At 46.0% G+C, this 21,294-nt stretch overlaps 1 protein-coding gene across 1 annotated transcript; it reads right to left on the minus strand.

The window, feature by feature from the left end:
- Positions 1-1,822: 1,822 nt before the first annotated feature.
- Positions 1,823-7,432, minus strand: E1B28_011050 (uncharacterized protein; the record flags this gene model as incomplete). Its single annotated transcript, XM_043156046.1, has 1 exon — positions 1,823-7,432. The coding sequence occupies one exon, from the start codon at positions 7,430-7,432 to the stop codon at positions 1,823-1,825; it is 5,610 nt and encodes a 1,869-aa protein (XP_043005830.1).
- Positions 7,433-21,294: the final 13,862 nt, after the last annotated feature.

Genomic DNA, 21,294 nt, shown 5'->3' on the forward strand with positions numbered 1-21,294 from the left:
GCGAAAGCCTCCTGGTTTATGGATACCACATGTTGGAATAACCTTTCTTCGTCTGGTAACAGAAATCCAGTTGAGTTTAAGTCCAATATTTTAAGGCGTTCATGGTCCAGACGTGAAGTTGGCTGAAATTCTGGTGGATCATATGGTAAGGGTGGTAAGGAAATCAAAGGGTCCTCTGGAATGGTGCGCCGCACTCGACTTTCAGGTGGCATGATAGTGGAAACAGGTCTGACCTTTTGAGCTACACATTTGTACGCAGTATAGGAGAGGGACGGTTCAGTGGATTCCAGTTCGCCATCAAGAGTAGTGGGGAAAACCACATATTCATCATCTTCCTCTAATGTAAATCCCTCAACTTTAAGAACTTCTTCAGGTAATCCTTCTACTACATGGTTCCTGTTAGCCCAGTTTAGCTTGATTGTACGGTCAGGAGGAATTTTCTCCGTTTTCTTGGTCAACAGTATCAGCGATTGAGTCAGGACTCCCCAAACTTTGCCCAAATTTTCGGTTTTCTCCAAGTCCAAAATTCCAGGGTTAGTGCGAACTCGTCTAAGTGCGCTTTTCCTTCGCGGAATTCCAATGTAAAGACAGGAAGGTACACCTCTCTCAATTCTTTCTTCCTTCATTTCTTTACCCGTCACCACAAAATATGAAACGAATAATATCATTCCCGATGATAAGCCTAAGACAACAACACAAATAGTAATGACAGTATGGGTAAAGGACTGTAATAGTTGGCTATTCCGAAAGATAGTGTAGTTGGTAAGGAACGTAGTGGTTAGTTCAAGGAAGAATGGGGTGATGGATAATGAAGTAACATTTGAGCATGGGCCAACCAAGTCTGAAATTCTCGCCTTTGTTGTTCTATCAGTATCTCGAACTCTCGGGCACACATTGCCACACGTTCCATTGCTGCCAATCGCCAATGTTGAGTATAGTGGTATACAAAGGTCTCCTGGGCATTGGCAGTACCATGACGATGAAAGCGGGTAGCATTGGGCTGGGGTTGTTGACGATAATTTCGAACCGTTCGAGGTCTGGTAGGCAGGTGAGTAGCAGTGACATGCACCATTGGAGTAGGATAAATAGGGACAGGATCTTGTAACGGAAATGTTCCCCCAGGACAAGGGATATATGTACGTGTCGCACTTCGCCGTACATGCTCTTCCGGGGTAATGTTCAGAAATTCCGCACGAAAAGGGGAGGGGTGTCGATAAATAGGGGGTACAGGTGGTCGTTCCAGGTTCACCACTGGTGGAGGGTGTTCCCGATAGTAACGAGTAGAAGATGCTCGAGTTGTCGCACTTGGCAAGGTCCGAGAGTGTACCTGCTGGTAAGTGTGAGGTGGATAGTGATGAGAATGAATGTTCCGCCCCGGCGGATGAGCCAAGGAGGGTGGAGCTAGTGGAGGGTGATGAGTTGATGAGGGAGGAAGGTGGTTCGGCTCGGATTGTCTGGGAGTAGAACGTGGATAACGAGAGATAGGTGAAGGCGTACGCAAGCGTACGTGGACACCAGAGTTGTGAGTGTGGGGATGTGGAGGAAAATACTGTGGTGGGGGTCCCTGACCAGCATGGGATGTTCCAGCGGCTAGCGCTGTTGGGCTTGGACGACACTTGGTCATGTGGAATGCTGAATGGAAAACGGTACAAAAGGCTGGGGTTGTCTTCCATGAGAACGAGAATCGCGGGGAACAATTTAACACAAACCTTGGGTTACGGTGATGAATAAATTGTTCTGGTTGACCAGCAACCTAAAAAAATCGGAAGACAGAGAGATTTCGGAAATTTGGACAGTGGCGGGTGTGATTCTCGAGGTAGATTTAAAGAACGGCAGCTTTAGAGGACGGGTTAGGTGCAGAAAAAATGTCAGAAGGTGGGTTAAGTAGTGGGGCCAGAGTTCGAGGCAATCGGAAAGGGATTCTGGGGTTGGGTGAGGAATGGTCGAGTTTCGGAGTAGAGGCAGGTAAAGCAACATGGGCGTTGAATGTTCCAACATCCTCCTGGCATGAGAGAGTCTCATTCCAGGTCCTGGAGACTATACCAGGTAAAATGGTCGGGAATTTGGGCATCAAACCTTTCTGGTGCAAGGTGTCCAAGGCCTCCGAGTCTCGGTACTTCATACGGAGTGAAAACTGTACCAACGCCGATATTTCGACATCCTGTAAGTGAATAAAAATCTCCCAGGCAGTAATCAACCAACGGCGTTGCTCGGTGTTCAAAAATCGGTTATCATGGAAGTGTTGGTAACGTTCGAGAGCATTGGGGTAAGTGACGTATGCGAAATAACGGGCACGGAACAAGTGGTCCACCTTTCGGAGCAGGAAATACTCCGTGGTGAAGCGCATGGCCCGATAAAGTTGACGGTCAAGGCTAAGAGCAATCAGCTTTCGGTACTTCCACCTTCCTGCTTCCCCTACAGATATACCTCCAAACTCGTTCTCCTCCAGCCAATTTTCTTGGCTAAACTCCTCTTGTTCCATCAATGGTTGCGATGGTATGGTATGGGACATGAACTGTCTGAACCGGAACCTGTTTGTCAACTGTCGACACACCTCCGAATGTTCGAAATGCTTGGCTACTGCCTGACGGTTGGCCTCACTGGGTGTTTCGCCAGCATCATAGAAGTGTTCGGCTTTTTCTTCAATCATCTGATACTGAAATTCGTCGAAAAGTGCACGATACGCCTGCTGAAGCCTTCCATGACTCTCCCTAGGATGTTCACAGACAATGGCATGGTTCTGGACTTGGAAAATGGATGTGAGTTTGCCGAAATCCACTTCAGGAATTGGATCAAGTTCGATAAAAATCGGACAGCCAACAGCGGGACGCTCAATAAGGCGTTCCAACTCGCCAACAGAGAGTAATGCGCTGGGTAAGATCCGAGTCCTAGGTGTTAACCGGCTGTCAAAGAATGGCGTAGGGATTCCAGTGGTGTTAGCTGGCTTGACTCGAAGACTGGAAGGATCAGCGGCAGGTAAGGCTGGGGGAGTTGGAGCACTAGGATACTGCAGTTCCATGGTGGTGTCAGAACCGCAATTAGAGACCGTAGAAGAGGTAGGGGATGGTGGGCGTATGGTTCGCGATCTAATGGGTAGCTTGGAAGAGGTGTCCGGTACGGCAATGTCCATGTTGGCCTTGCTGTTATCAAGTTCGGCGTCATCGACGTCCATCTTGACCTCGTCAACATCACTTTTGACTTCGTCCACATCAATCAATTCTGGCGGCTCATCCGAGTCCGTCGCTTCTGCCACAATAGCTACGTATACGGATTTTAAATGCCTCGAATGCCCTTCTGATGACAATCGAGACTTACCATTGCACTCCTTCTCCAAGGACGAAGGGTCTACTTGGAACGGTCCCGCAGTCTTGAAGTCTGAAGCCTTGAGACTATGGGTGCCACTCGCTAGCTCCACTCGGGCAACTGCTGGGTCGGTAGGCTGACGTTCCTTGTAAGTGTACACCAAATGTTGGGCGAGTACAGCTTTCGGAGCAATAGGAAGAGGTGCGACATTGGGGTAAAAGCGAACATATGCATGCCCAAGTTGAAAGGAATTGTCTTTCTTCTCGGGGTTGTACAACATAGCGCCGGTGTTCAACAACACCATCTCCTGACGAAATCCACCATTTGCTGTGGGTTCCGCTGCAATGAGATAGGCTTGCGCCGTACTCAAAACAAAAGGACGGGTGTGAATAAGCCCTGTCTGACGGTAGCGACGTGCGGCATCTTCGCAGATGTCACGAATGGCTGCGCTTGTCGTAACTTCTCTCAAGGCAGCAACGGTCTTGTCGATCGGGCCTGGATCAACCAAGCCAATAGGAGGTGGAGGAAGTTTCGGTGAAGGGGTAGACTGAGGAATAGGTGGTGGAGGGTGAGTCGGTTGTGGAGGACCAACAGGAAGCTGAGAAGCGAGAGGACCAGCCTCTCCAAAAAGACGTTTAGTCTGGGAGCGAGTACGAGGGGGCATTGAATAAAAAACAGAGTTATGATGAGGGGAGTCCGGAGGTGTCGAACTCGACCCTCTTTTATCTGTTTCATGTTCCGGGCAAAGGACCTCCATTCGTTGGTCAAGCCAAGCGAGCAGAAGTGCACTCGCCGTAAGTACGATTTCCAGCCACACCTGCAGTAACAATTTAAAAGGAGTTGGCGGGCTGTCAGAATCCTTGATTTCGGGACTCACTGAATGAACCAGGGAGCGTATAGGCGACGGATTGTGTAGATCTTGCGATGTTACGTCGTCGGGAGGTTCCTGTATTGTATTTCTTTCTTCAAGAGTCCTTACTGTGCCGTCATTGTGACCTATTTGATTGATTTGCGACAAAGGGGGAGTCCAGCGAGCTGAACGTAATCGTGGTTGACTGAAAGGTATGTCAAATCCGTCATAAAATGGTTGACGTTGTTGAATTTCACCTTCGCCACTTTGCAATTGCGTTCCATATGTTGCCATTGTGTTTATTTCGTCGTCGTTGTTGTCCTCGGCTTCGGTTTCTGGTAATTCCTCTATCTTAGAGTCCGATCTGCTTTCCCTACAGTCGGGGACGCGTGAGGATACAAAACGAGCAAGGTAAGCCCGAATTGTCGCACCTTTTACCCTTCCAGCAAGTCTGAATTGCGGACATTGGCCCAAAATGGTTGAAGCAAGCATTTCAAATCGCGGTTCCCAGCTTTCCCTATCCTTGAAGACCAAGTATGTCCCATTACGTCTCTCGTCGATGCTAACCGCATTCTCCCTCAGCCATGGTCGCCCTAACAACATTTCAAAGGGGACCGACTCACCAACGTAGAAGAATCCTACGGTTTGTACCGAACTGCAAAGTAATCTCAGTCCGTCAATTGCTCCACGCAGTACGCCTTCGCCGCCGTTAGCATCGTGCATAACGGTTTGTCGCCCTAAATCTATTGGAAGGCGAATGGCGGCCTCGTATGTTCGACTACTGATCACGTTGATCATTGACCCAGTGTCAATAATCGCCCGGATATGGTTTCCTTCAAATTCCAACAGAATTTCGATGAGTTGTGCGTTGTGAGTGAGGTAGGTAGCCGTGTGAGGTCGTGAATTAACTTGTGCTAGGACCGTTTTGGAGGTTTTCGTTGCCCTGGGGACCTTTACTTTAGTTAATTCATGAAAAATCGAACTTACCTCCTTGGAAACTCCTAACATATCTCCTAATGGCATCTGAATCGTTGTTCCAAGGAGCTGGGAGACGATCTCTCGCGTATCGACGCGTCTGGCGAGGTCAGTCTTGCGTTCACGTCTAATGCGTGTGGGTTCTGGCGAGACTTTCGTGATTTCTGGTGTATTTATCTTGACGCGTTGCTGTGTGGGAGGTCGAGAAGACATATGAGGAATAGTTTTTCCTTGAACCAGAAGCTCGGGTTCAAGGGAAACTGCCCTTCGCTTGGACGGAAGGCGGGCATCGAATGGGAGAGGATGGGAGGGAAGAAAAGAAGGCGGATGGCCATGTGTCAAGTTTTCTGCCGCCGGATTCGGCAAAATTTGCGCTGTCGGCGGCGCCGGTTCCACGGCCGCGGAATTATCGGGTCTAGTGTCCATTTTATTTCGGTCCGGCGGCATATTCGGCGCTTTATTTCCGATCCGTTCTTTTACTTCGGGGATTTTTCCCGAAATCCGTTCTGGTTCATTTCCTTTCACCGTCCCTGCTCTTGGTGACCGTTTATGGACTCCTACAGACTCTTGCCACGTTGGGGTAGTACCATCCGCCCTTCTGGGTGGATGAACTGCCCTTTTGGCTCTTAATTCTCGTGCATCATCTCTCGGACCCTGTTGTACATGGTTTCTGGAGCTCCGGGAAGTTGTTTTAGTATGATCAGCCCCTAAATGAACGTTAGCCTGGGCCAAATTGGTGTCATAAGTAAGTGATGAGTCCTCGTCTTTCGATATTTCCGATAATTCAGATTCAGATTCGCCCCACATTCCACTATAACCATCAGATTCATCCGCCGATTTACCAGAAGACCCGTCCTCGCTTGTTTCAGTTGCTGTTTCATATTCCACCTCGTCCCTGTCATTGGTCTGACTGGATCCTTGTTGGGCATAGAAATTTTGGACGGCGTCAGATATGGTGAGAAGCATTGCCTGGTTTGGGGACGGACTGGTACGTGATTCTTTTTCCCGTATATTCTGCTCAATGGCTTGAATTAAAGTTTCGCCAGGTGAATGACGTCCAAGGTCAGTTCCATCAAAGAGTACATACTTCCGGCGATCTGGACACCACTTAATCTCTTGTTTGGTGATCCGTTCGGTTACTAAGGGACATTCAGTGATTCGATGTTTAGGGTTTCCACATCCAAAACAGGTAAAGGAGGAATTGAGTGGTGGTCGCTGTTCATATGAATTAACCCCCATTCCCCTTCCATCACGGGAAAAATTATTGGGAGGTCTATTGCCTTGCCCTCCTGAATAGGAATTTAGTGGACGGTTGTTGGGTATAAACTGTGGACCAGGAATTTTATTGATACAATTCTTGCTGTGTGGGTCCATAGTGGTGGCCCTGTAATACAATGTCCCATATTCCGGGTGATCCAACTGCATTGAATTTAATCTGGTGATTAGATCTGCAACTTCTGATTGAGGTCCTGAGAACTGTGTTGTCCTAGAAACCTCTGCAGGTGCCATGGGGACTGTTGGTGCGGGGTAAGAATTTTTAATATCCTTTGACTTGGTGCGAGATTTCTTCTTCCTTCTTTCCTTGAACTTCTTCCTCCATTTTTCATAGTCCTCCTCATCAGATTCAGATTCAGATTCAGATTCCGAGTCCTCTCCAGAGTCCTCTTCTTGTTGCTGGGTTCCAAAGGCTCCAGCATCAGGTACCATGGAAACAAATCTGGACCGCTTAAAGAAATGTTCTGCAGCTTCACATACCTCCTCAACTGGATAGGGTTCAGAAACATCCCTGAGAGGTTTCTTGGCATGCAAGGTCAACTCCAAAATTCCTTTCAAACGTTGTGGAATTCCCAACCAAAAATAAGTGGCATATATTTGGACAGTCATCCTTCCGGTTTGAACCAATATACCACCTCTTTCTTGAAAACGTCTGACATACTTCAACCATTGGGATAGGTTGTCAATGGGATGAGCTGCCTGTCTCAAAGCCAAAGCCTGAATGTCACTAGGTTGGTATCGGTTTTGAGCACGGTCAGCATCATACAAGCGAAGAATCTCTTTCTTCAACTTCTTCCAGGATCCTAGCTGATATGCAGTGAGGGACTGTATGGTTCTTCGGACTTTTGTAGAACAATACTCCAGTATTCCTTCACATTGTTCTCTCTCATCGTTAATTCCATACTTTACTAGCAATCTCTCAAAATGCTTAATGAAATCTTCGACCTTGGCATATGATCCTCGAAACTGAGCTGGGGCTTCACGAGAGTAGAGCGGTGGAAGGGCAACAGCATAGACACCATCAAACATTCTATTGGAAGGATGACTTGAGGGTACATGACTATGTACTGGACCATGAGGGTCTTGGTGGTGAGTAGGAATGGAATAAGGATGAATATTTACAGCCGGTAATGGGCGAAGAATACCACTCAAGAGTTAACCTAATATCAGAGCTACGGGAGTAGCACCAACACCAAATCAACCCAAAAACTAGTAAACCTCCGTGTAAAGTCTATCAATAACTCTACACACCAGGAAAGATTGCAAGGGTGGACTGCTTGGCAAAGGTTACGCACAAGATCACAGTCTCAATATCGTAGGAACGTTTTATGAAATCAATGTGTAACTGCAAGTGTAAAACACCACAGCTACGGGGACTCTAGGGTTGTAGGGGCTCTGTTTATTGTCCAGTGGACTAAGTGGGACTATGAATTTCGTCTACGGTAAGACTAATTCGAACGATTGGAGACTATTGCCCTCGACGGACACGAAAACTAAGTCCTCGGCGGACACGAACGCTAAGACCCTCGACGGATCACGAAACAGTAATCAAGACCTCGGCGGCCTACGGACGGATAGTTCTCTAGTTTTTGACCTCGACGGTCTCGTATAGTTCAAATCAAATCTTATCGTTTCACTGCACAAAGACAGGGCAAATCTCTCTATTGGTGTCAAGAGCAGTTACTCACGGGCAACCCACTCAGGACTTTCCTACGCACGGGTAGTACTTCCTTTATCTACGGATACATGAGCTGCTTTTATACTACTTCTACGCTAGCTTTGTAATCCTATCTCTACTTGTTCTATCTCTAAAAATAATGCACCGTAGCTACGAATCCATGCGGAGTCTTATCGCTAGGGACTGCTACATGTGCAGAATCTTGTCTACGGAGCTTTTCCGTATTCGAATCATATGTTTTGGACCAATCTGGACCGTTCTTCATTCTTGTTTCAGCATGTAGAATGGACCTACATAGGCGTACCATATGGTATTTCCTGCCTACGGACCTTATCCTGCATTTCGACGTTATCAAATCATATGGACTTTGTGTGTCCAAGTAGTTCCAGCATATGGACTTTGTGTGTCCAAGTAGTTCCAGCATATGGATCCAGGGTTCCGAATCGCCATAGCACATGAACAGCGTGGACTCCGAGATCCGTTGTTCATTCCTGCCTGGTTCCTAGGTACTCTATCTGTGATCTGTGATCTGTATCATGTCTTTTTGTCTTTTCCTCAGATCGGGACTCGATCTACGGTCATATCAAATTTCTCCTAGTCTGTGTGGTCCTATGTCCGATTTCTTGTCAACTAAATCCCCCGTAGAAGTAGGTACTCCTAGTATGAAGGTCTTTTGACTTTGTTAGGTTCTGCTACGAACGGTTCTGTGAAGACTACAAGTCTTCTAATAGTACAATCCCTTGATATGCCAGTGCATAGTAGAATGTAGAGAGTAGAACTCGGTGAATCACCGCTTAAGTCCTCTGCTCATAGAGTTCTACAGGTTTCGAACGGTCATACAGTTTTCTGACACGATCTACGGCTCTCTCTAACTGGTCTAGCTGCGCCTACGGCACATTCTACTAGCGGCACTAGCTTTAACTAGCAATTCGGGCTCACTCTAGTTCTTAATACGATAAATATCGCTCCGTAGCACTGTTTTAAAGTGCAAAAAGAACCTTGTAGCATAGTCAACTAAGTCGCATTATCTCCCCCAAACAAAAGAGGACTGTCCCCAGTCCATCTACGGACTGAGTACAACATCATCTTCTATCGTTTGAATTGATCTACGGCTTTTTCATTTAGTAGTTCTACTAAAAGCCTTCAAAATGGCCCCTAGATCTACTTAATCTTATCTACAGTGTACACTCTAATGTACAACCGTCAAGTCTCTGACTTAGAGAAATTTTGAGCTCGAGCTCTACGCTGACCAGCGCTAATGTTCCCAAAAAGGAAATGTTCCGACATCAAAATGATTTTCCCACGCTAGAACTCCTACGATGCAATGTTCCGTCGTTAATTACTTCCATCATTTCTTAATTATGGCCTCATCATTCCGTAGATGATTTCAACAGCCTCGAGGCTTTAATTTCCGTAGATCTGGAATATTCTACAACATTCTGCAATGTTCTACGGTCATGTGCTGGTTCATATGTTGGATTTGGCTATAAAAACCGCAGCAGTTGAACTTAGAAGAAAAATTCTTTCTTCCTTTCTCCCACCACTCTACGGTCGCTCTTCGCCGCCGCTCTTCTTATCTCTTTGCTCACTGTTCTCAACGTTCTCAAGGTGAGTGGGGACAATCTACGGAGGCTTCGGAGTCTGCTCCGAGGCCCGTAGATTGTTTTTCTTTTCTTTTCTCTTTGTGGTGTCGCATACTAATGTGACGCCGTAGATCATATCCAATGCCGTCCAAACAAGACAAAGGCAAGGGCAAGGCGCCTGCTACGGAGCCCTACATCCCGTCTCCTATAATCCTGGACGCTCTGGAGGCCAACCTCCTCTTCGTTCACACCTGGATCGGAAGTCTAAACAACCGACTTATCGCTAAGGTGACAGAAGAACCTCAACTATTTGAGGAGTTCCGAGAGAACGGCTCTTTTCTGGTGTGTCTTCTCTTTTTCTAGCTACTTGGTGCGCTCTGACTCTGCTGTAGAACGACCTTTATCGCCAAATTGTCCGATTCAGTGATGAAGACTGGATTTCCCCGGCACTTCAACTAATGGCAACACTCACTTTCCTGGCCAATGATTGGAAGGTCCCCGGAAACGAGTGGCAATATGGTCTAGCCGAGACCAATCACTTACTCGACCTCTACGGTGTAAGTTTCAACTCCCATCTTTGTTCTCTTTTGATCTTATTTTGCTTCCGTAGCACTTCGATTTTGATTCGGAAGCCCCAGAACTTTATCTTCCGAATGCTCCCAGATCAACTCTGCCATCTACGGTAAGTTTTCTCTATTCATTTTTCTTTCTTGAACGTTCAGCTTTCACCGTAGCTCCCTTTACCCGCACTTCTGGTTCCTCCTGTGGTAGCTACGAGCTCCCAGGATGTGGTCATGGGTTCGCCCCAGGCAACCAATGTTCAACCTGCTTTCGGTTCATCTGAAGCGGGTCCCTCTACGCTTCCAGTTGCTGGACCATCAAGGTCGGCTTCAAAACGCAAGGTATGCCACTTATTTCCTCTTATTTGCCTGTTTGTCTTAACGTATCTAGGCTCCTATCTCGCCTACGGCTGGTCCTTCGCAACCAAAGAAGGCCAAGGCTGCTCGAACCTTCGTCAAGAAAGTCGCCTTTGCCGAAACTTCTGATGATGCGGGGTCTCCCCCTCCTTCAGTACGTTCTTTTCCTCTCGATTCATTTCCTTAGGTCTGATGCCTTAATAGCGCTATCAAACTCGATCTCGCGCTCAAAAGCGCTCCACCGCCCTCACTTCCGATTCCGAGGCGATGGCGGTTGATACTCCTACGGAATCAATACCCGGACGAGCTTCCAAGGGTAAAGGCCCTAAGAAGACGACCGAAAACCGAATTCCACCATCCGTAGGCGAAATGTGGACATCTTCCACACCCTCACATGCCTTTCCCGAGTCTTGGATCGGGGAAGCTCGAAGTAAGTGCTCCGCTTCTATTCCCATCATCTTTTCTTACACCGTAGATCAGACATGGATCTCCAGTTTGATCTTGGAGAGGCTAAGTTGAGCCTTGAATCAATTCTGAAAGCTGGCCGTTCTGTAACTTTCGTGAGTTACGTTTTCTTTTCGTCCAAGTCGTATACGTTCTTTCTAACTGTCTTCGTTCAGTTTGATCATCTAACGCCCTGTGGCCGATGCACCTACTTCGGCTACGCAGATTGCAAACCGATCTGGGCTGCCAGTGGCAAGGCTGGGCGTAGACCGACTTGTGCACGTTGCTTCGCAGGGAAGCAGAAGTGCTCTTTCTTTGATCCAGACAACTCACGATCTGGATTGAAGAAACTCGAAGCCGCTTCTAGTAATAACCTTCGTAGGTTTTTCCTATGATTCGTTTTCATTTCATTTCATTTAATTTCTTTTGTCAGTTTTGGCCAAGATCGCCCTACGGCTCGATCGCGAACTACGGTCTTATGAACAGATTCAGCTGGCCCAGAAGACCACTTACAACGCCGCTAAGTTGGTCTGGTCAAACATTCAGGAGAGTCAGCGGGCGCTACGGGCAGCTGGGAGGGATCCAGTCGAAGTATTCAAAGGTCTCGGTGACGATGAAGACTTCAAGATGACCCCCTCCCAAGTTAAAGCTCTTGGTGAGGCCCTTGGTTGGTCTCTCTCTGGATCTGCAGTAGAAGAGGTCGTAGAACCTGCTTCTTCTTCTGTTCCTCTGGTAAGCCTCATTCATTTCTCATCTACGGGGATCCCTAGGATTCATCCTCGATTCCTTTATTCTAGCCGTCCAGCTCTACTATCAATCCACCAGCTCCCATTGCTACTTCTGGAGCTTCCGAGAAGGATAGCGCAGATGAAGAGGAAGAAGAAGAGGGTGAATCTGATGGTGGTTCATCGGACTCTTCTTCTGCGGCGGCTTCTTCATCTGTAGCCAAGTCCAGTACGGTTCAGGACGCTGAGGGCGCTGAAGATCCTCAAGTACAAGAACCCGTAAGTCAATCTTTTAATCATGTTCTATCTTTTATTCATATTATTTCTAGGAAGTAGCGATTACAGCTCACGACTTGATCGACGATGAGGCCGAGGAAGCGGTAAGTCTCTTACTATCTTTCTGTAGACTGGTTCTAATCATTTCTATCTAGAGTTCCGAAGATTCAAGTACGGAAGAAGAGGAGGGGGACAGTGAGGACGAGGGAGAATCTTCGGATTCTTCCTCCCCTTCTGTCTGCCGCTCTCTCGATCCAGTTTCCAAGGCAGTCATTGCCAAGCTGGATCAAGACAGGCGAGCCGTTGAGAGGGCGTTTGGCCTTCAGCTGCGACGCAAAAGGTAAGCTCGATATTTCTATCTTATAAATTCAAGGTTACTAACTCTTTGTTAGAGCTTAGTAGTCTTTCTTCCCTTGAACTTTTAATATCAAATCTGTAATCATCATTTTCATGTCTTCTTGGTTGTATCAATAGCCTACTTTTATTGTAGCTTCTTGATTCTTGTATTGGGCATCTGCCTCATCTTTTGTATTCTTGGTATGCGCTACGGCGCCTAAGTTCTCTTTTTGTATTTTTAGTTTCATATCTTGTAGTAGAATCAAGACTTGTTTGATTCATATACTGTGTGAACTAAGTTCAAATGTGTCCAACTTAAAACTCTAATTGCTAAGTTAAAGTCTCATCGGCCGTAGCTCGTGTATCTCTATGCTCGGAGCTAGATGAATCTATCCGTAGCATATTGTTCAATCATTCTTATCGCTATGCATCTCTCGCGTAGCTTCTCGCTTATACGCTTTTCTTAAGCGATGGTTATCTTTTCAGGATCCGTAGGTACACCCGTATGTTCATGTAGGTGTCCAAATCACAAAACTTGAATCTACAGTCAAATTTTCAGGAACCTAAGGTACCTCTCCCCCAAACAAATGAGCAGTCAACTCCTGTTGACTAGATGTTGGATCCGGGAGTCCTTTAGGACCATAAGGTAGAGAAGTCATCTACGACTGGATAGTAGAGCGTAAAAGGTATAAAAGGTTGACCGTAGATAGTCAATTCTTCACTACCCAGCTCTACCAGCATTCGTAGTAACCAATTCTCAACTCTTACATTCTCATATTATCTAAAACATGTCCACTCGTAGCGAATTTGTTCCTACCAAAATCTGGGTTGAACGCGCTGCTCCGATCGTTGAACAAGTCAGCCAGTTGCGTCCCTACGCTAACAAGCTGTCCGCTGAGCTGTTCACCAAACAGCTTCTCGACGTTGTGGTACGTTTAGCACCGCTCTTTCATCTCTGTTTCATTGCAATGCTTCTGCCGTAGGTTCAGACCAAGCTCCAAAGCTACCAGTCTGCCAAAGACGATGTTGCGTTTGATCTTTATCGCAACGTCGTCGAGATGGTCACCGCTGACATTGAGCAGTTCTCCCTCGATAAGAGCGTTGACTTCGCAAAGGCCAAATCCTTCTACGTCGAGATGTGCGCTGTGCGCAACAAGGCATCTGCTATCAAGCGCAAGAATGTAAGCTCTTAGTTTATCAATCTTTCTAATTTTCAATATTGACTTCGCCGTAGGGAGCTAGCTCTTCTCGCAACGAAGCTACTATCGAAATCTCTGATACTGAAGAAGCAAACAATAAAGTAAGCCTTCCAGTTTGTTCTAAACCTATCTACGGCTCAATCCTTTTATCAGAATGACGACTTCAAAATGAAGGACGCCACTAAAGGGAAGGATCCTATGAAAATTCGCATTTCCAAGAAGAAAGAGGTCCGTAGATCGCATTATTCGTTTCATATAAATCATTTCTAATCTTTCCGTAGACCGAAGCAAAGCCTGCTAAGAAGGCTCGTATCGATAAGGCAGGCGTAGACCTTACGCCCGAATCTGAGGGTGAGTGTCCACCTTGGGACCGTCCTCTCTTTATTCGTGGCTGTAGCATCACTTATGACAACTTGTTGGACAGAGGAGAAGAAATGCAGAGAGTCTACGCATCTCTCTGTACTCAAGGTCATAGCCAGCATGCCGGCCCATTTTGGTATGGACTCCCTTTCTGCGTCCGACCTCGCCGCCATTCAGACCCTCCTCCGTACGGAGGTCAATGCATCGGCCTTTTCGATCCTTCACCAAGGAGCAGCGTACCGGGCAGCCTACGAAAAACTCGTCGAGGCAAATCAGCTAGTCCTTTCCCGCCTCGCCCTTTCCGTCGAACAGTCAGCTACGTCAACTTCAACACAGGAGAGGTCTACAAACCAGCCTACTGAGGCGGATGCAGGTGCTCCTATGGAGTCTATTCAGTAGTGTATCTTTCCGTAGATCACTCTTTTAACAATGGCTGGCTGTAGCGATAAACGGTGTCCGCTCCTTTCATATTACTGTCATTTCGTATACTTGTGCACTAGTTAGATTTTATTAGAATCTAACTGGATTTTTCAGTTTCATATGTTCAGTCAGATCTGAGAGAATCTAACTTTCTTCTTAGCAGACCTAGTAACTCTTACTGGATCGTCCATTGGATCCTCGGATTCGCTAGGTAGCTCAATTTCATTATCATTTTCTGCCGTAGCTGAGGCATTACCATTCAGCCTCAGGTTTTGAGCCCTGTCAAAGATGTAGTCCACTCCAAGTTCGTACTCAGTTGGTTCATCTTCGTTAGCCATGGCTTCTAACTCATCTTTAGATAGCTGAATTAAATCTTTTATTTCCGTAGGGAGGTCAATGTGGTATCGCGCCGCGTGAGGTAGGATGCGAAAGGCTCCATATTTTCCCTGTAGCAACGTTCCATCCATTTCCGCTAAGATATAAGAGCCACCTTTAGTACGTCGAATGACTACGCAAGGCCCAAAGTATCTAGGGAACATTTTCCTATCCAAGTTCTTTTCAATAGCGGTATTCCGTACTTGAACCAAGTCTCCGGGTTCAAAGTTTAAGGGTTTTATAGTATGTATATATTCCCGTTCGTACTTGATCAAGCGTCTACGCTTTTCTTCTGTAATTCTATCTCGCATAGCTGTTACATGCGTTCTGTGTTTAGCCAGAGCTTGCGCTCGAAAGCCAATTAACTCTTCTCGTGATAGAAACCTATTGGGTAGTTTCACTAGCCACGTAGATTCCACAATATCAAGCGGTAGTATAGGTTCCGCACCGGTAACAAAGAAGTAGGGGGAGCAACCTAGGTCTTTCCTAGTTGTTACTCTATCCGCCCACAAAATATGCTTCAAAAACCAGTACCATTTTGCAAGGTCTCCAGCTACGGCTTTCGAAAGCGCGCTCCGTAGATCGAAATGCGCTCTCTCTATCTTTCCGTTTGCTTGAGAATTGTACGGTGAAATCTTAATGCTACGGACGCCGTATTTGTCCGTAAGCCACCTTGCCATAGCAATCATTTGTGGTGCATTATCTGTAACAACCTCCTCGGGACAACCCCATCTACTAATGATATCGTCAAAAAACCACTCTGCGAGTATTCTGGCTGTATCACTTTGAATAGCCCTTGCTTCGGACCATCTCGATAGTGCGCATCGTCCGTGAACAATCAGTTTACAACTGTTGCTAGCGGGAGTCATACTTAAAACATCTACATGGATCACTTGGAACAGCGACGGTGTGTGAGTAACCACTGGTGGTATTCTCAAAAGATCAAGCCTTCGATCCTGGCATTCTTGACAGCTACGGACAAACCAATCTATGTCCTTGTCCATATGTGGCCACCAAAATCGTTTCTCCATGATCGACTTAGTCGCAAACATTCCTTTATGTCCTAGATGATCGTGACTTGCTACGAGCATCCACATCCTCTTATCAGGAACTACATACAACCTATGTTGTGTAGAACCATCCGCAGACCGTTTGTAAAGTCTCCCATCGGGGTCTAGAAAGAATTTCGATCCCAATGTAATGAAACTGTTCATTTCGTTTTTAGATAACTCGCTTACAAAATCTGCTTCGGGATCTAGAAGCCACTCTTCAATTTGTGGAACTTTCTCATCGAACCTTTTAATCTCATTCGTATATTCATGTATAGGCTTATATGGATGAGAATCATTCCAACTGTCATCTACGGCGGGCGGAACCACTGGTACTTGCTTCAAAAATGTTGAAACATAGTCTGGAGGTTTCCGTAGCGCCCAATTTCTTATCTTATCTACAAAGTTTGCTTCATCTACGGCAGACCGTAAGTCTTCTAAATAGCAAAAGACAGATGTAGCCAACTTTGTTTCTCTCTCAGCTAATGAAACCAAATAACCTGACCGCGGATCTATATCATCCTTGAACGTATCAATGTCAAAAGGTTCATCCTCGATTCCATCTCCCATTCGAAACTTTACTGGCTGACCATCGTCGTCGACCAGGAATTCTTCCCATCCTTCTGGTCTAGGCGTAGATATCCCACCAGGAGGAGGTCTCGAAAGTCCATCTGGACCATGTACAAGTCCTTTAATATGAACTAGTTCAAAATGATAGAGTCTGATCTCTTCAATCCACCGGTTAATGCTAGCATTCGGAGCACTATCCGGATTGTTCAACATTCCTTTAATGTAGCTGGCATCCGTTTCTACGGTCAACGGTCTACATCCAAAAGTTTGATACTTCGACGCTCGTAGCGCCATAAGTAACCCGTAGAGTTCTCTTTTCGGTTGTGAGAAGCGAGCTTCTCTCTCATTGAACGTTATAGACCCAAAGTAATTGTAGAACTTCATTTTTGGATTTTCGGGGTCTACTTGGTACAAGTAATAGCCTACACCGTGCCAAGACGAATCTACAGCCAAAGTGATACCCGTCGGATTCTTATAGTTAATGGGCCGTAGCGCGGGTGCATCACGGATTCCATCTTGAACCTCTCGGACAGCTTCACAAGCTTCCTCGTTCATTTCAAATGGTACAAAAGCTCCAGTGAGCTTATTCAATGGTCTTGTCTTCTTAGCGTAGTCCTTAATGAACATGCGCATCTGTCCTGCAATCCCCAGAAATGATCGAATATCAGTTTTGTTTCTGAAGTTTTTCGGATCCCAAGAGAGAATGATCTCTGCAAACTTCTCTACAGGTTTTTCACCGTCGTAGGACACTCTATGACCTACTACCATTCCTTCAGCGCAACAAATGAAAGCCTTTGGACCTGAAAAGGTACCTCCTGCATACTTCATCCGCTGAACTATTCGATTCACGTTCTGTAAATGCTCCCAAACGAATCTACGGATGCCTGGATTTTCAGGAATCACCTCGTAGCCTCCGTCAGGTAACTCATATCTAGTACTAGGTCCTCGTATAGGTACGTCGTCAATGTATGGTCTAGTAACATGAGGAATTTCTTCCCGTAGGATGTATGTTACATCCTCATGAAACAAAGGGACTGAATTAGTCCATCCCATAGGTAGTTTCACTAATCTATAGGGGCCAAAGGGCGTTTGGAACGTAGTAAAGTCTCTCGATTCCTCGTCGATAAGCCTTTCATCGTAGCCAACCCAAATGTCTAACATTCCTATACATGCTCTTCCAGAAAAGCTACTAGCAATCTCAGCTGTTCCAGGTGGAATCCCAGAATGCTGAATCGTGACTGCATTCAATGGTTCTAACGAATGAACCAGCCGTAGACTCTTTCCCTCTTTCTTTAGTACCATGAACCACTTCGATCGATACGACGACGTAGTAGGTTCGTATACTCCTGCTGCGATTTTGTCCTTCAAAATCTGGCAGACTTCTTCGTAAATCCCAGGTGGAATAGGGATATTACGTTCAACCCAGGGCTTGTGAGGCAACACTGGAAACTTAATCGGCGGGAAGAAATCTGTACGAAATGTTCCACCTTCGTCTGCACTCCAAGCGAATCCTTTCTCTTGGATTTTCATCAGATGGTGTACCAATTTCATTTCTTCGGGCCATAGAAAGCCTTCATTATGATTCTTTTCTATGATTTCCTTACGTTCTTCTGTATACCGTTCTCCTGGACTGAACGCAGGAGGGTGCGGTGATAGTACTGGCATCCCTTCAAGCGGATCCCCAGTAATATTCCTAAGAACTCGGAATCCTTCTGGCATCTTAGCCAATTGTGGTCGGACTTTAAGTGCTACTGGCTTATATTTTCCGTAGACCGACTGAACTGTATGTTTTCCAAGCGCAGTAGCACCCTGGGAAACATAGTTCTCACGCTCCATAGACTGCGAGCTACTCAAGAATGTGTTATATGAATTCGTAGGAAGACTTTCTCTCGAAAGCTTTCCTTCTAATTTGCGTAGAGCAAGCCCCATCTCTTGTACACACGCATCAAGTTCGATAACGTAGGCATTCAGAGAGTCCGTAGACGATAGAATCTCATCTATCGGGGCTTCACCCGTATAAAGGTCCTTAGGAAAGTTGTCTATAGTCCCGTAGACTTGCAACCATCTTTCCTTATGAAAAGCTAGTTCATTGAACAAAGTCTTTCCACGTTTCTCAGGATCCTTAGCTAACCTATCCAAATCCAAAGCTATACATTCGTCGGTTTGGTAGTGATTTTCGTACATCCTTTGGTGATAATCTACTAGCGCAGATGCTTCATATAGCATTGTATCAAATGCACTTTCATTTTCAACTGCACCCCCTACAAAACTTCGTAGTCGGAGCAACGGGGGTATCAATCTATCTGGATTTTCTTCAATTCTCGACGCATCAGCGAGATCCTTGAAATTCGTACTAAGCGAATCAACAAGTTCACATAGACTATGGGTATCTTGAGCCTTCAAGAGTAAAGCTCTGCTGTCTACGGCGACCTCACTAAGCTCATCTATCTTATCTTGTTGAGAAGAGTCCGATCGATGTGCCAATTTTTGGCTGTTGAAGCCTTCGAGGGTTGAACCTCTTCTAGTAGTACAAAGCAACCGTTCTCGTTCCGTAGATTCACCGTGTATGGAATCTAGGGAATTCGAAACTAGTGCTGATGAATAATAAGAAAGAAAACTGTCCGTAACACAAGGAGAAATAGAAGCACTGTTTTTGTGTTTTGTATCTTCTGTGTGTTTTTGGTCTTTTTCGTTTATATCAATGTTTTTCATCCCTCTCGAATCAGACTGACTAGTAGTCCTTTCACTATTTGAAGCTTCTATGAAGGCTCCAGCCAGCTCCGTAGGAGAGAATTTTGTATTTATCAAATTTTTATATTTTTCAATTCGTGGAACACCGTGAGCATCTACGGATATTTGTAGAGCCACCTCTCCTTGATCCTCTATCAATTCATCAAGGTGGACTGAAAATTTGAAGATTCAGTCCCTCGTTGTTCTCTTTCTTTCTGCGCTTCCTCTGAACTCTGCGTCCGTAGGGTTGGTTCCCGCTTAGGTTTTATCTTAATGCCTTCCCCTCTCATGTATGTAGGGATGACACTTTGAATTCCTTTGTTTGGGCATGAAACCGTAACCCACTGATCTCCATCCTTGAAGTTTTGCACTTTTGATTCCGTTAGGACATCGAAAGGTCTACCCAAGAGAATCTGAAAGGGAGCTTTCTCCACCACATGAAGTTGCAAGTATACTGTTACTTCACCAAACTTGAAAGGTACATTTCTGCACACTCCCAGTGTTGGTTTCAGTTGTCCATTGGCAGACTGCATGTGAATCACTGAATTCGGATCCCATTGCAAGCCTAATCCTTGAGCAACCCATGCGTCAATCGCGATTATTTGCGATCCACCATCGATCACTGCTTCTACTCTTTCCGTAGAACCGTTAACCTCAGGAAAAACACATCTGAGACCCTCGGACAATCCAGCTACTATCACGACCTTCTGCTTTTCTTCAGAATCTAACTCGGTGCAATAAACTTCCACAACATCTCGGTGAACTACTGATCCCGCTTCCAATCCGTCTTCTTCCTCTTCCAAGGTTTCGAACGAATCTATGGTCTCAATATTATCTACTTTCACAAACTCCGCTTCTTCATCAAAAGGTTCCTCAGCCGCCGTAGAGTCTTTTATCGGATAGTCTAACGTTTGAAGGAACGCTTTATAGTTCTTCGTTCGAACGTGCTTATTCCTAACTCGCCGTAGCAATGCCTTTCGGAACTCTTCTGAAGCCGTGAGCTTGTTCAAGCAGACACTAGCCGGATTGGCCATCATTTGGTCAATTAGGTCTTGTATCACCCGTTGCTTATATCTTTTTGTTTCAACATTTTGAAGATTTTCCGTAGACGCTTTCTTCACGTTTTCGGAATGAACCTTCTTAGATTTTGAAGCACCCTTCTCTTCAGGAATTACGCTTCGGGGCAATACCGAATCCCTTGGTTGTGGGACACGTTCTACGGGCTGAATTTTATCGAATACCCTAGGCGGCGGAGTAGAAGGACGTCTATCGACCTGTGATGGAGGTTCTTCTTCATCCGATTCTGCTTCTTCTTCTTCAGAGACCTCTTCTTCGAAAGGCTTTCTCTGGGGTATCACATACGGTTGTTTCCTTAAGAATGACGGCGTAGATATTACTACTTGGGGTTTTGGTGGTAATTTTATTTTTTTGGGGTCCTCCGGTCTCCTCTGGGTATCTCGAGATCTATCTCTCTTATCTGAGGAGTCCATCATTGGACCTTTTAGTTTTTTGAGCTGTCGCCCGACTGGCGACGAGTCTCTACCTCCAAAGCAGCAATTCTCTGTAGCAAAACTTCTATCGTAGGCACAGATTGACGGTCTGGGAGATCATCATCAAGATCCAAGTCTCCTTGTAAGAAGAAACTGGTCTTTTCAGCACCTGGCCATCCCTTCTCTCTAGCGATAGCTCTAATTCTGTCTGCTCGCGACTCTTTCTTTACTGGATCAGGCGGTGGGAGGTTATTCCCATCGTACATCTCCAATCTATTCGTATGTTCATTCTTAACTATCCACTTCTTCTGGGATAGCTCTTGTGCTTGCCTGCATTCTCTCCAGAAATGCCCGGGTTCATCACAAATAATGCAATTTTTGTCCGTAGGCGCCCTATATGGCTGCCCCGCGGCCGTAGAGTTGGATGCGATCTGGTTCGAAGGCCTAGATCCACCGCTACTCTGCCCTTGGCTTCCATTATGATACGCCATAGCTTGCATGTTTTTGTAGAAGTTAGGCTGACTGAAGTCAGGCATCTTCTTCGAAAGCTCAGAAACTGCACGCGCGAAGTCGTTCATTCGAGTATTCTGTGCGTCTACGGAGGCCAAAAGTTTCATTGTCAACTCATCAGAAGCTATTTCCTTCTTGTACGAAGACAATGGAGCTATCGTAGGCTCGATTTTTGCACGAGTGATCAAAGGGGTTCCTACGGGAGCCGCCGCTTTCACTCCTAGAGTAT

This window comes from Marasmius oreades, chromosome 7 (genome assembly GCF_018924745.1).
Source record: "Marasmius oreades isolate 03SP1 chromosome 7, whole genome shotgun sequence".
NCBI classification, from domain to species: domain Eukaryota; kingdom Fungi; phylum Basidiomycota; class Agaricomycetes; order Agaricales; family Marasmiaceae; genus Marasmius; species Marasmius oreades.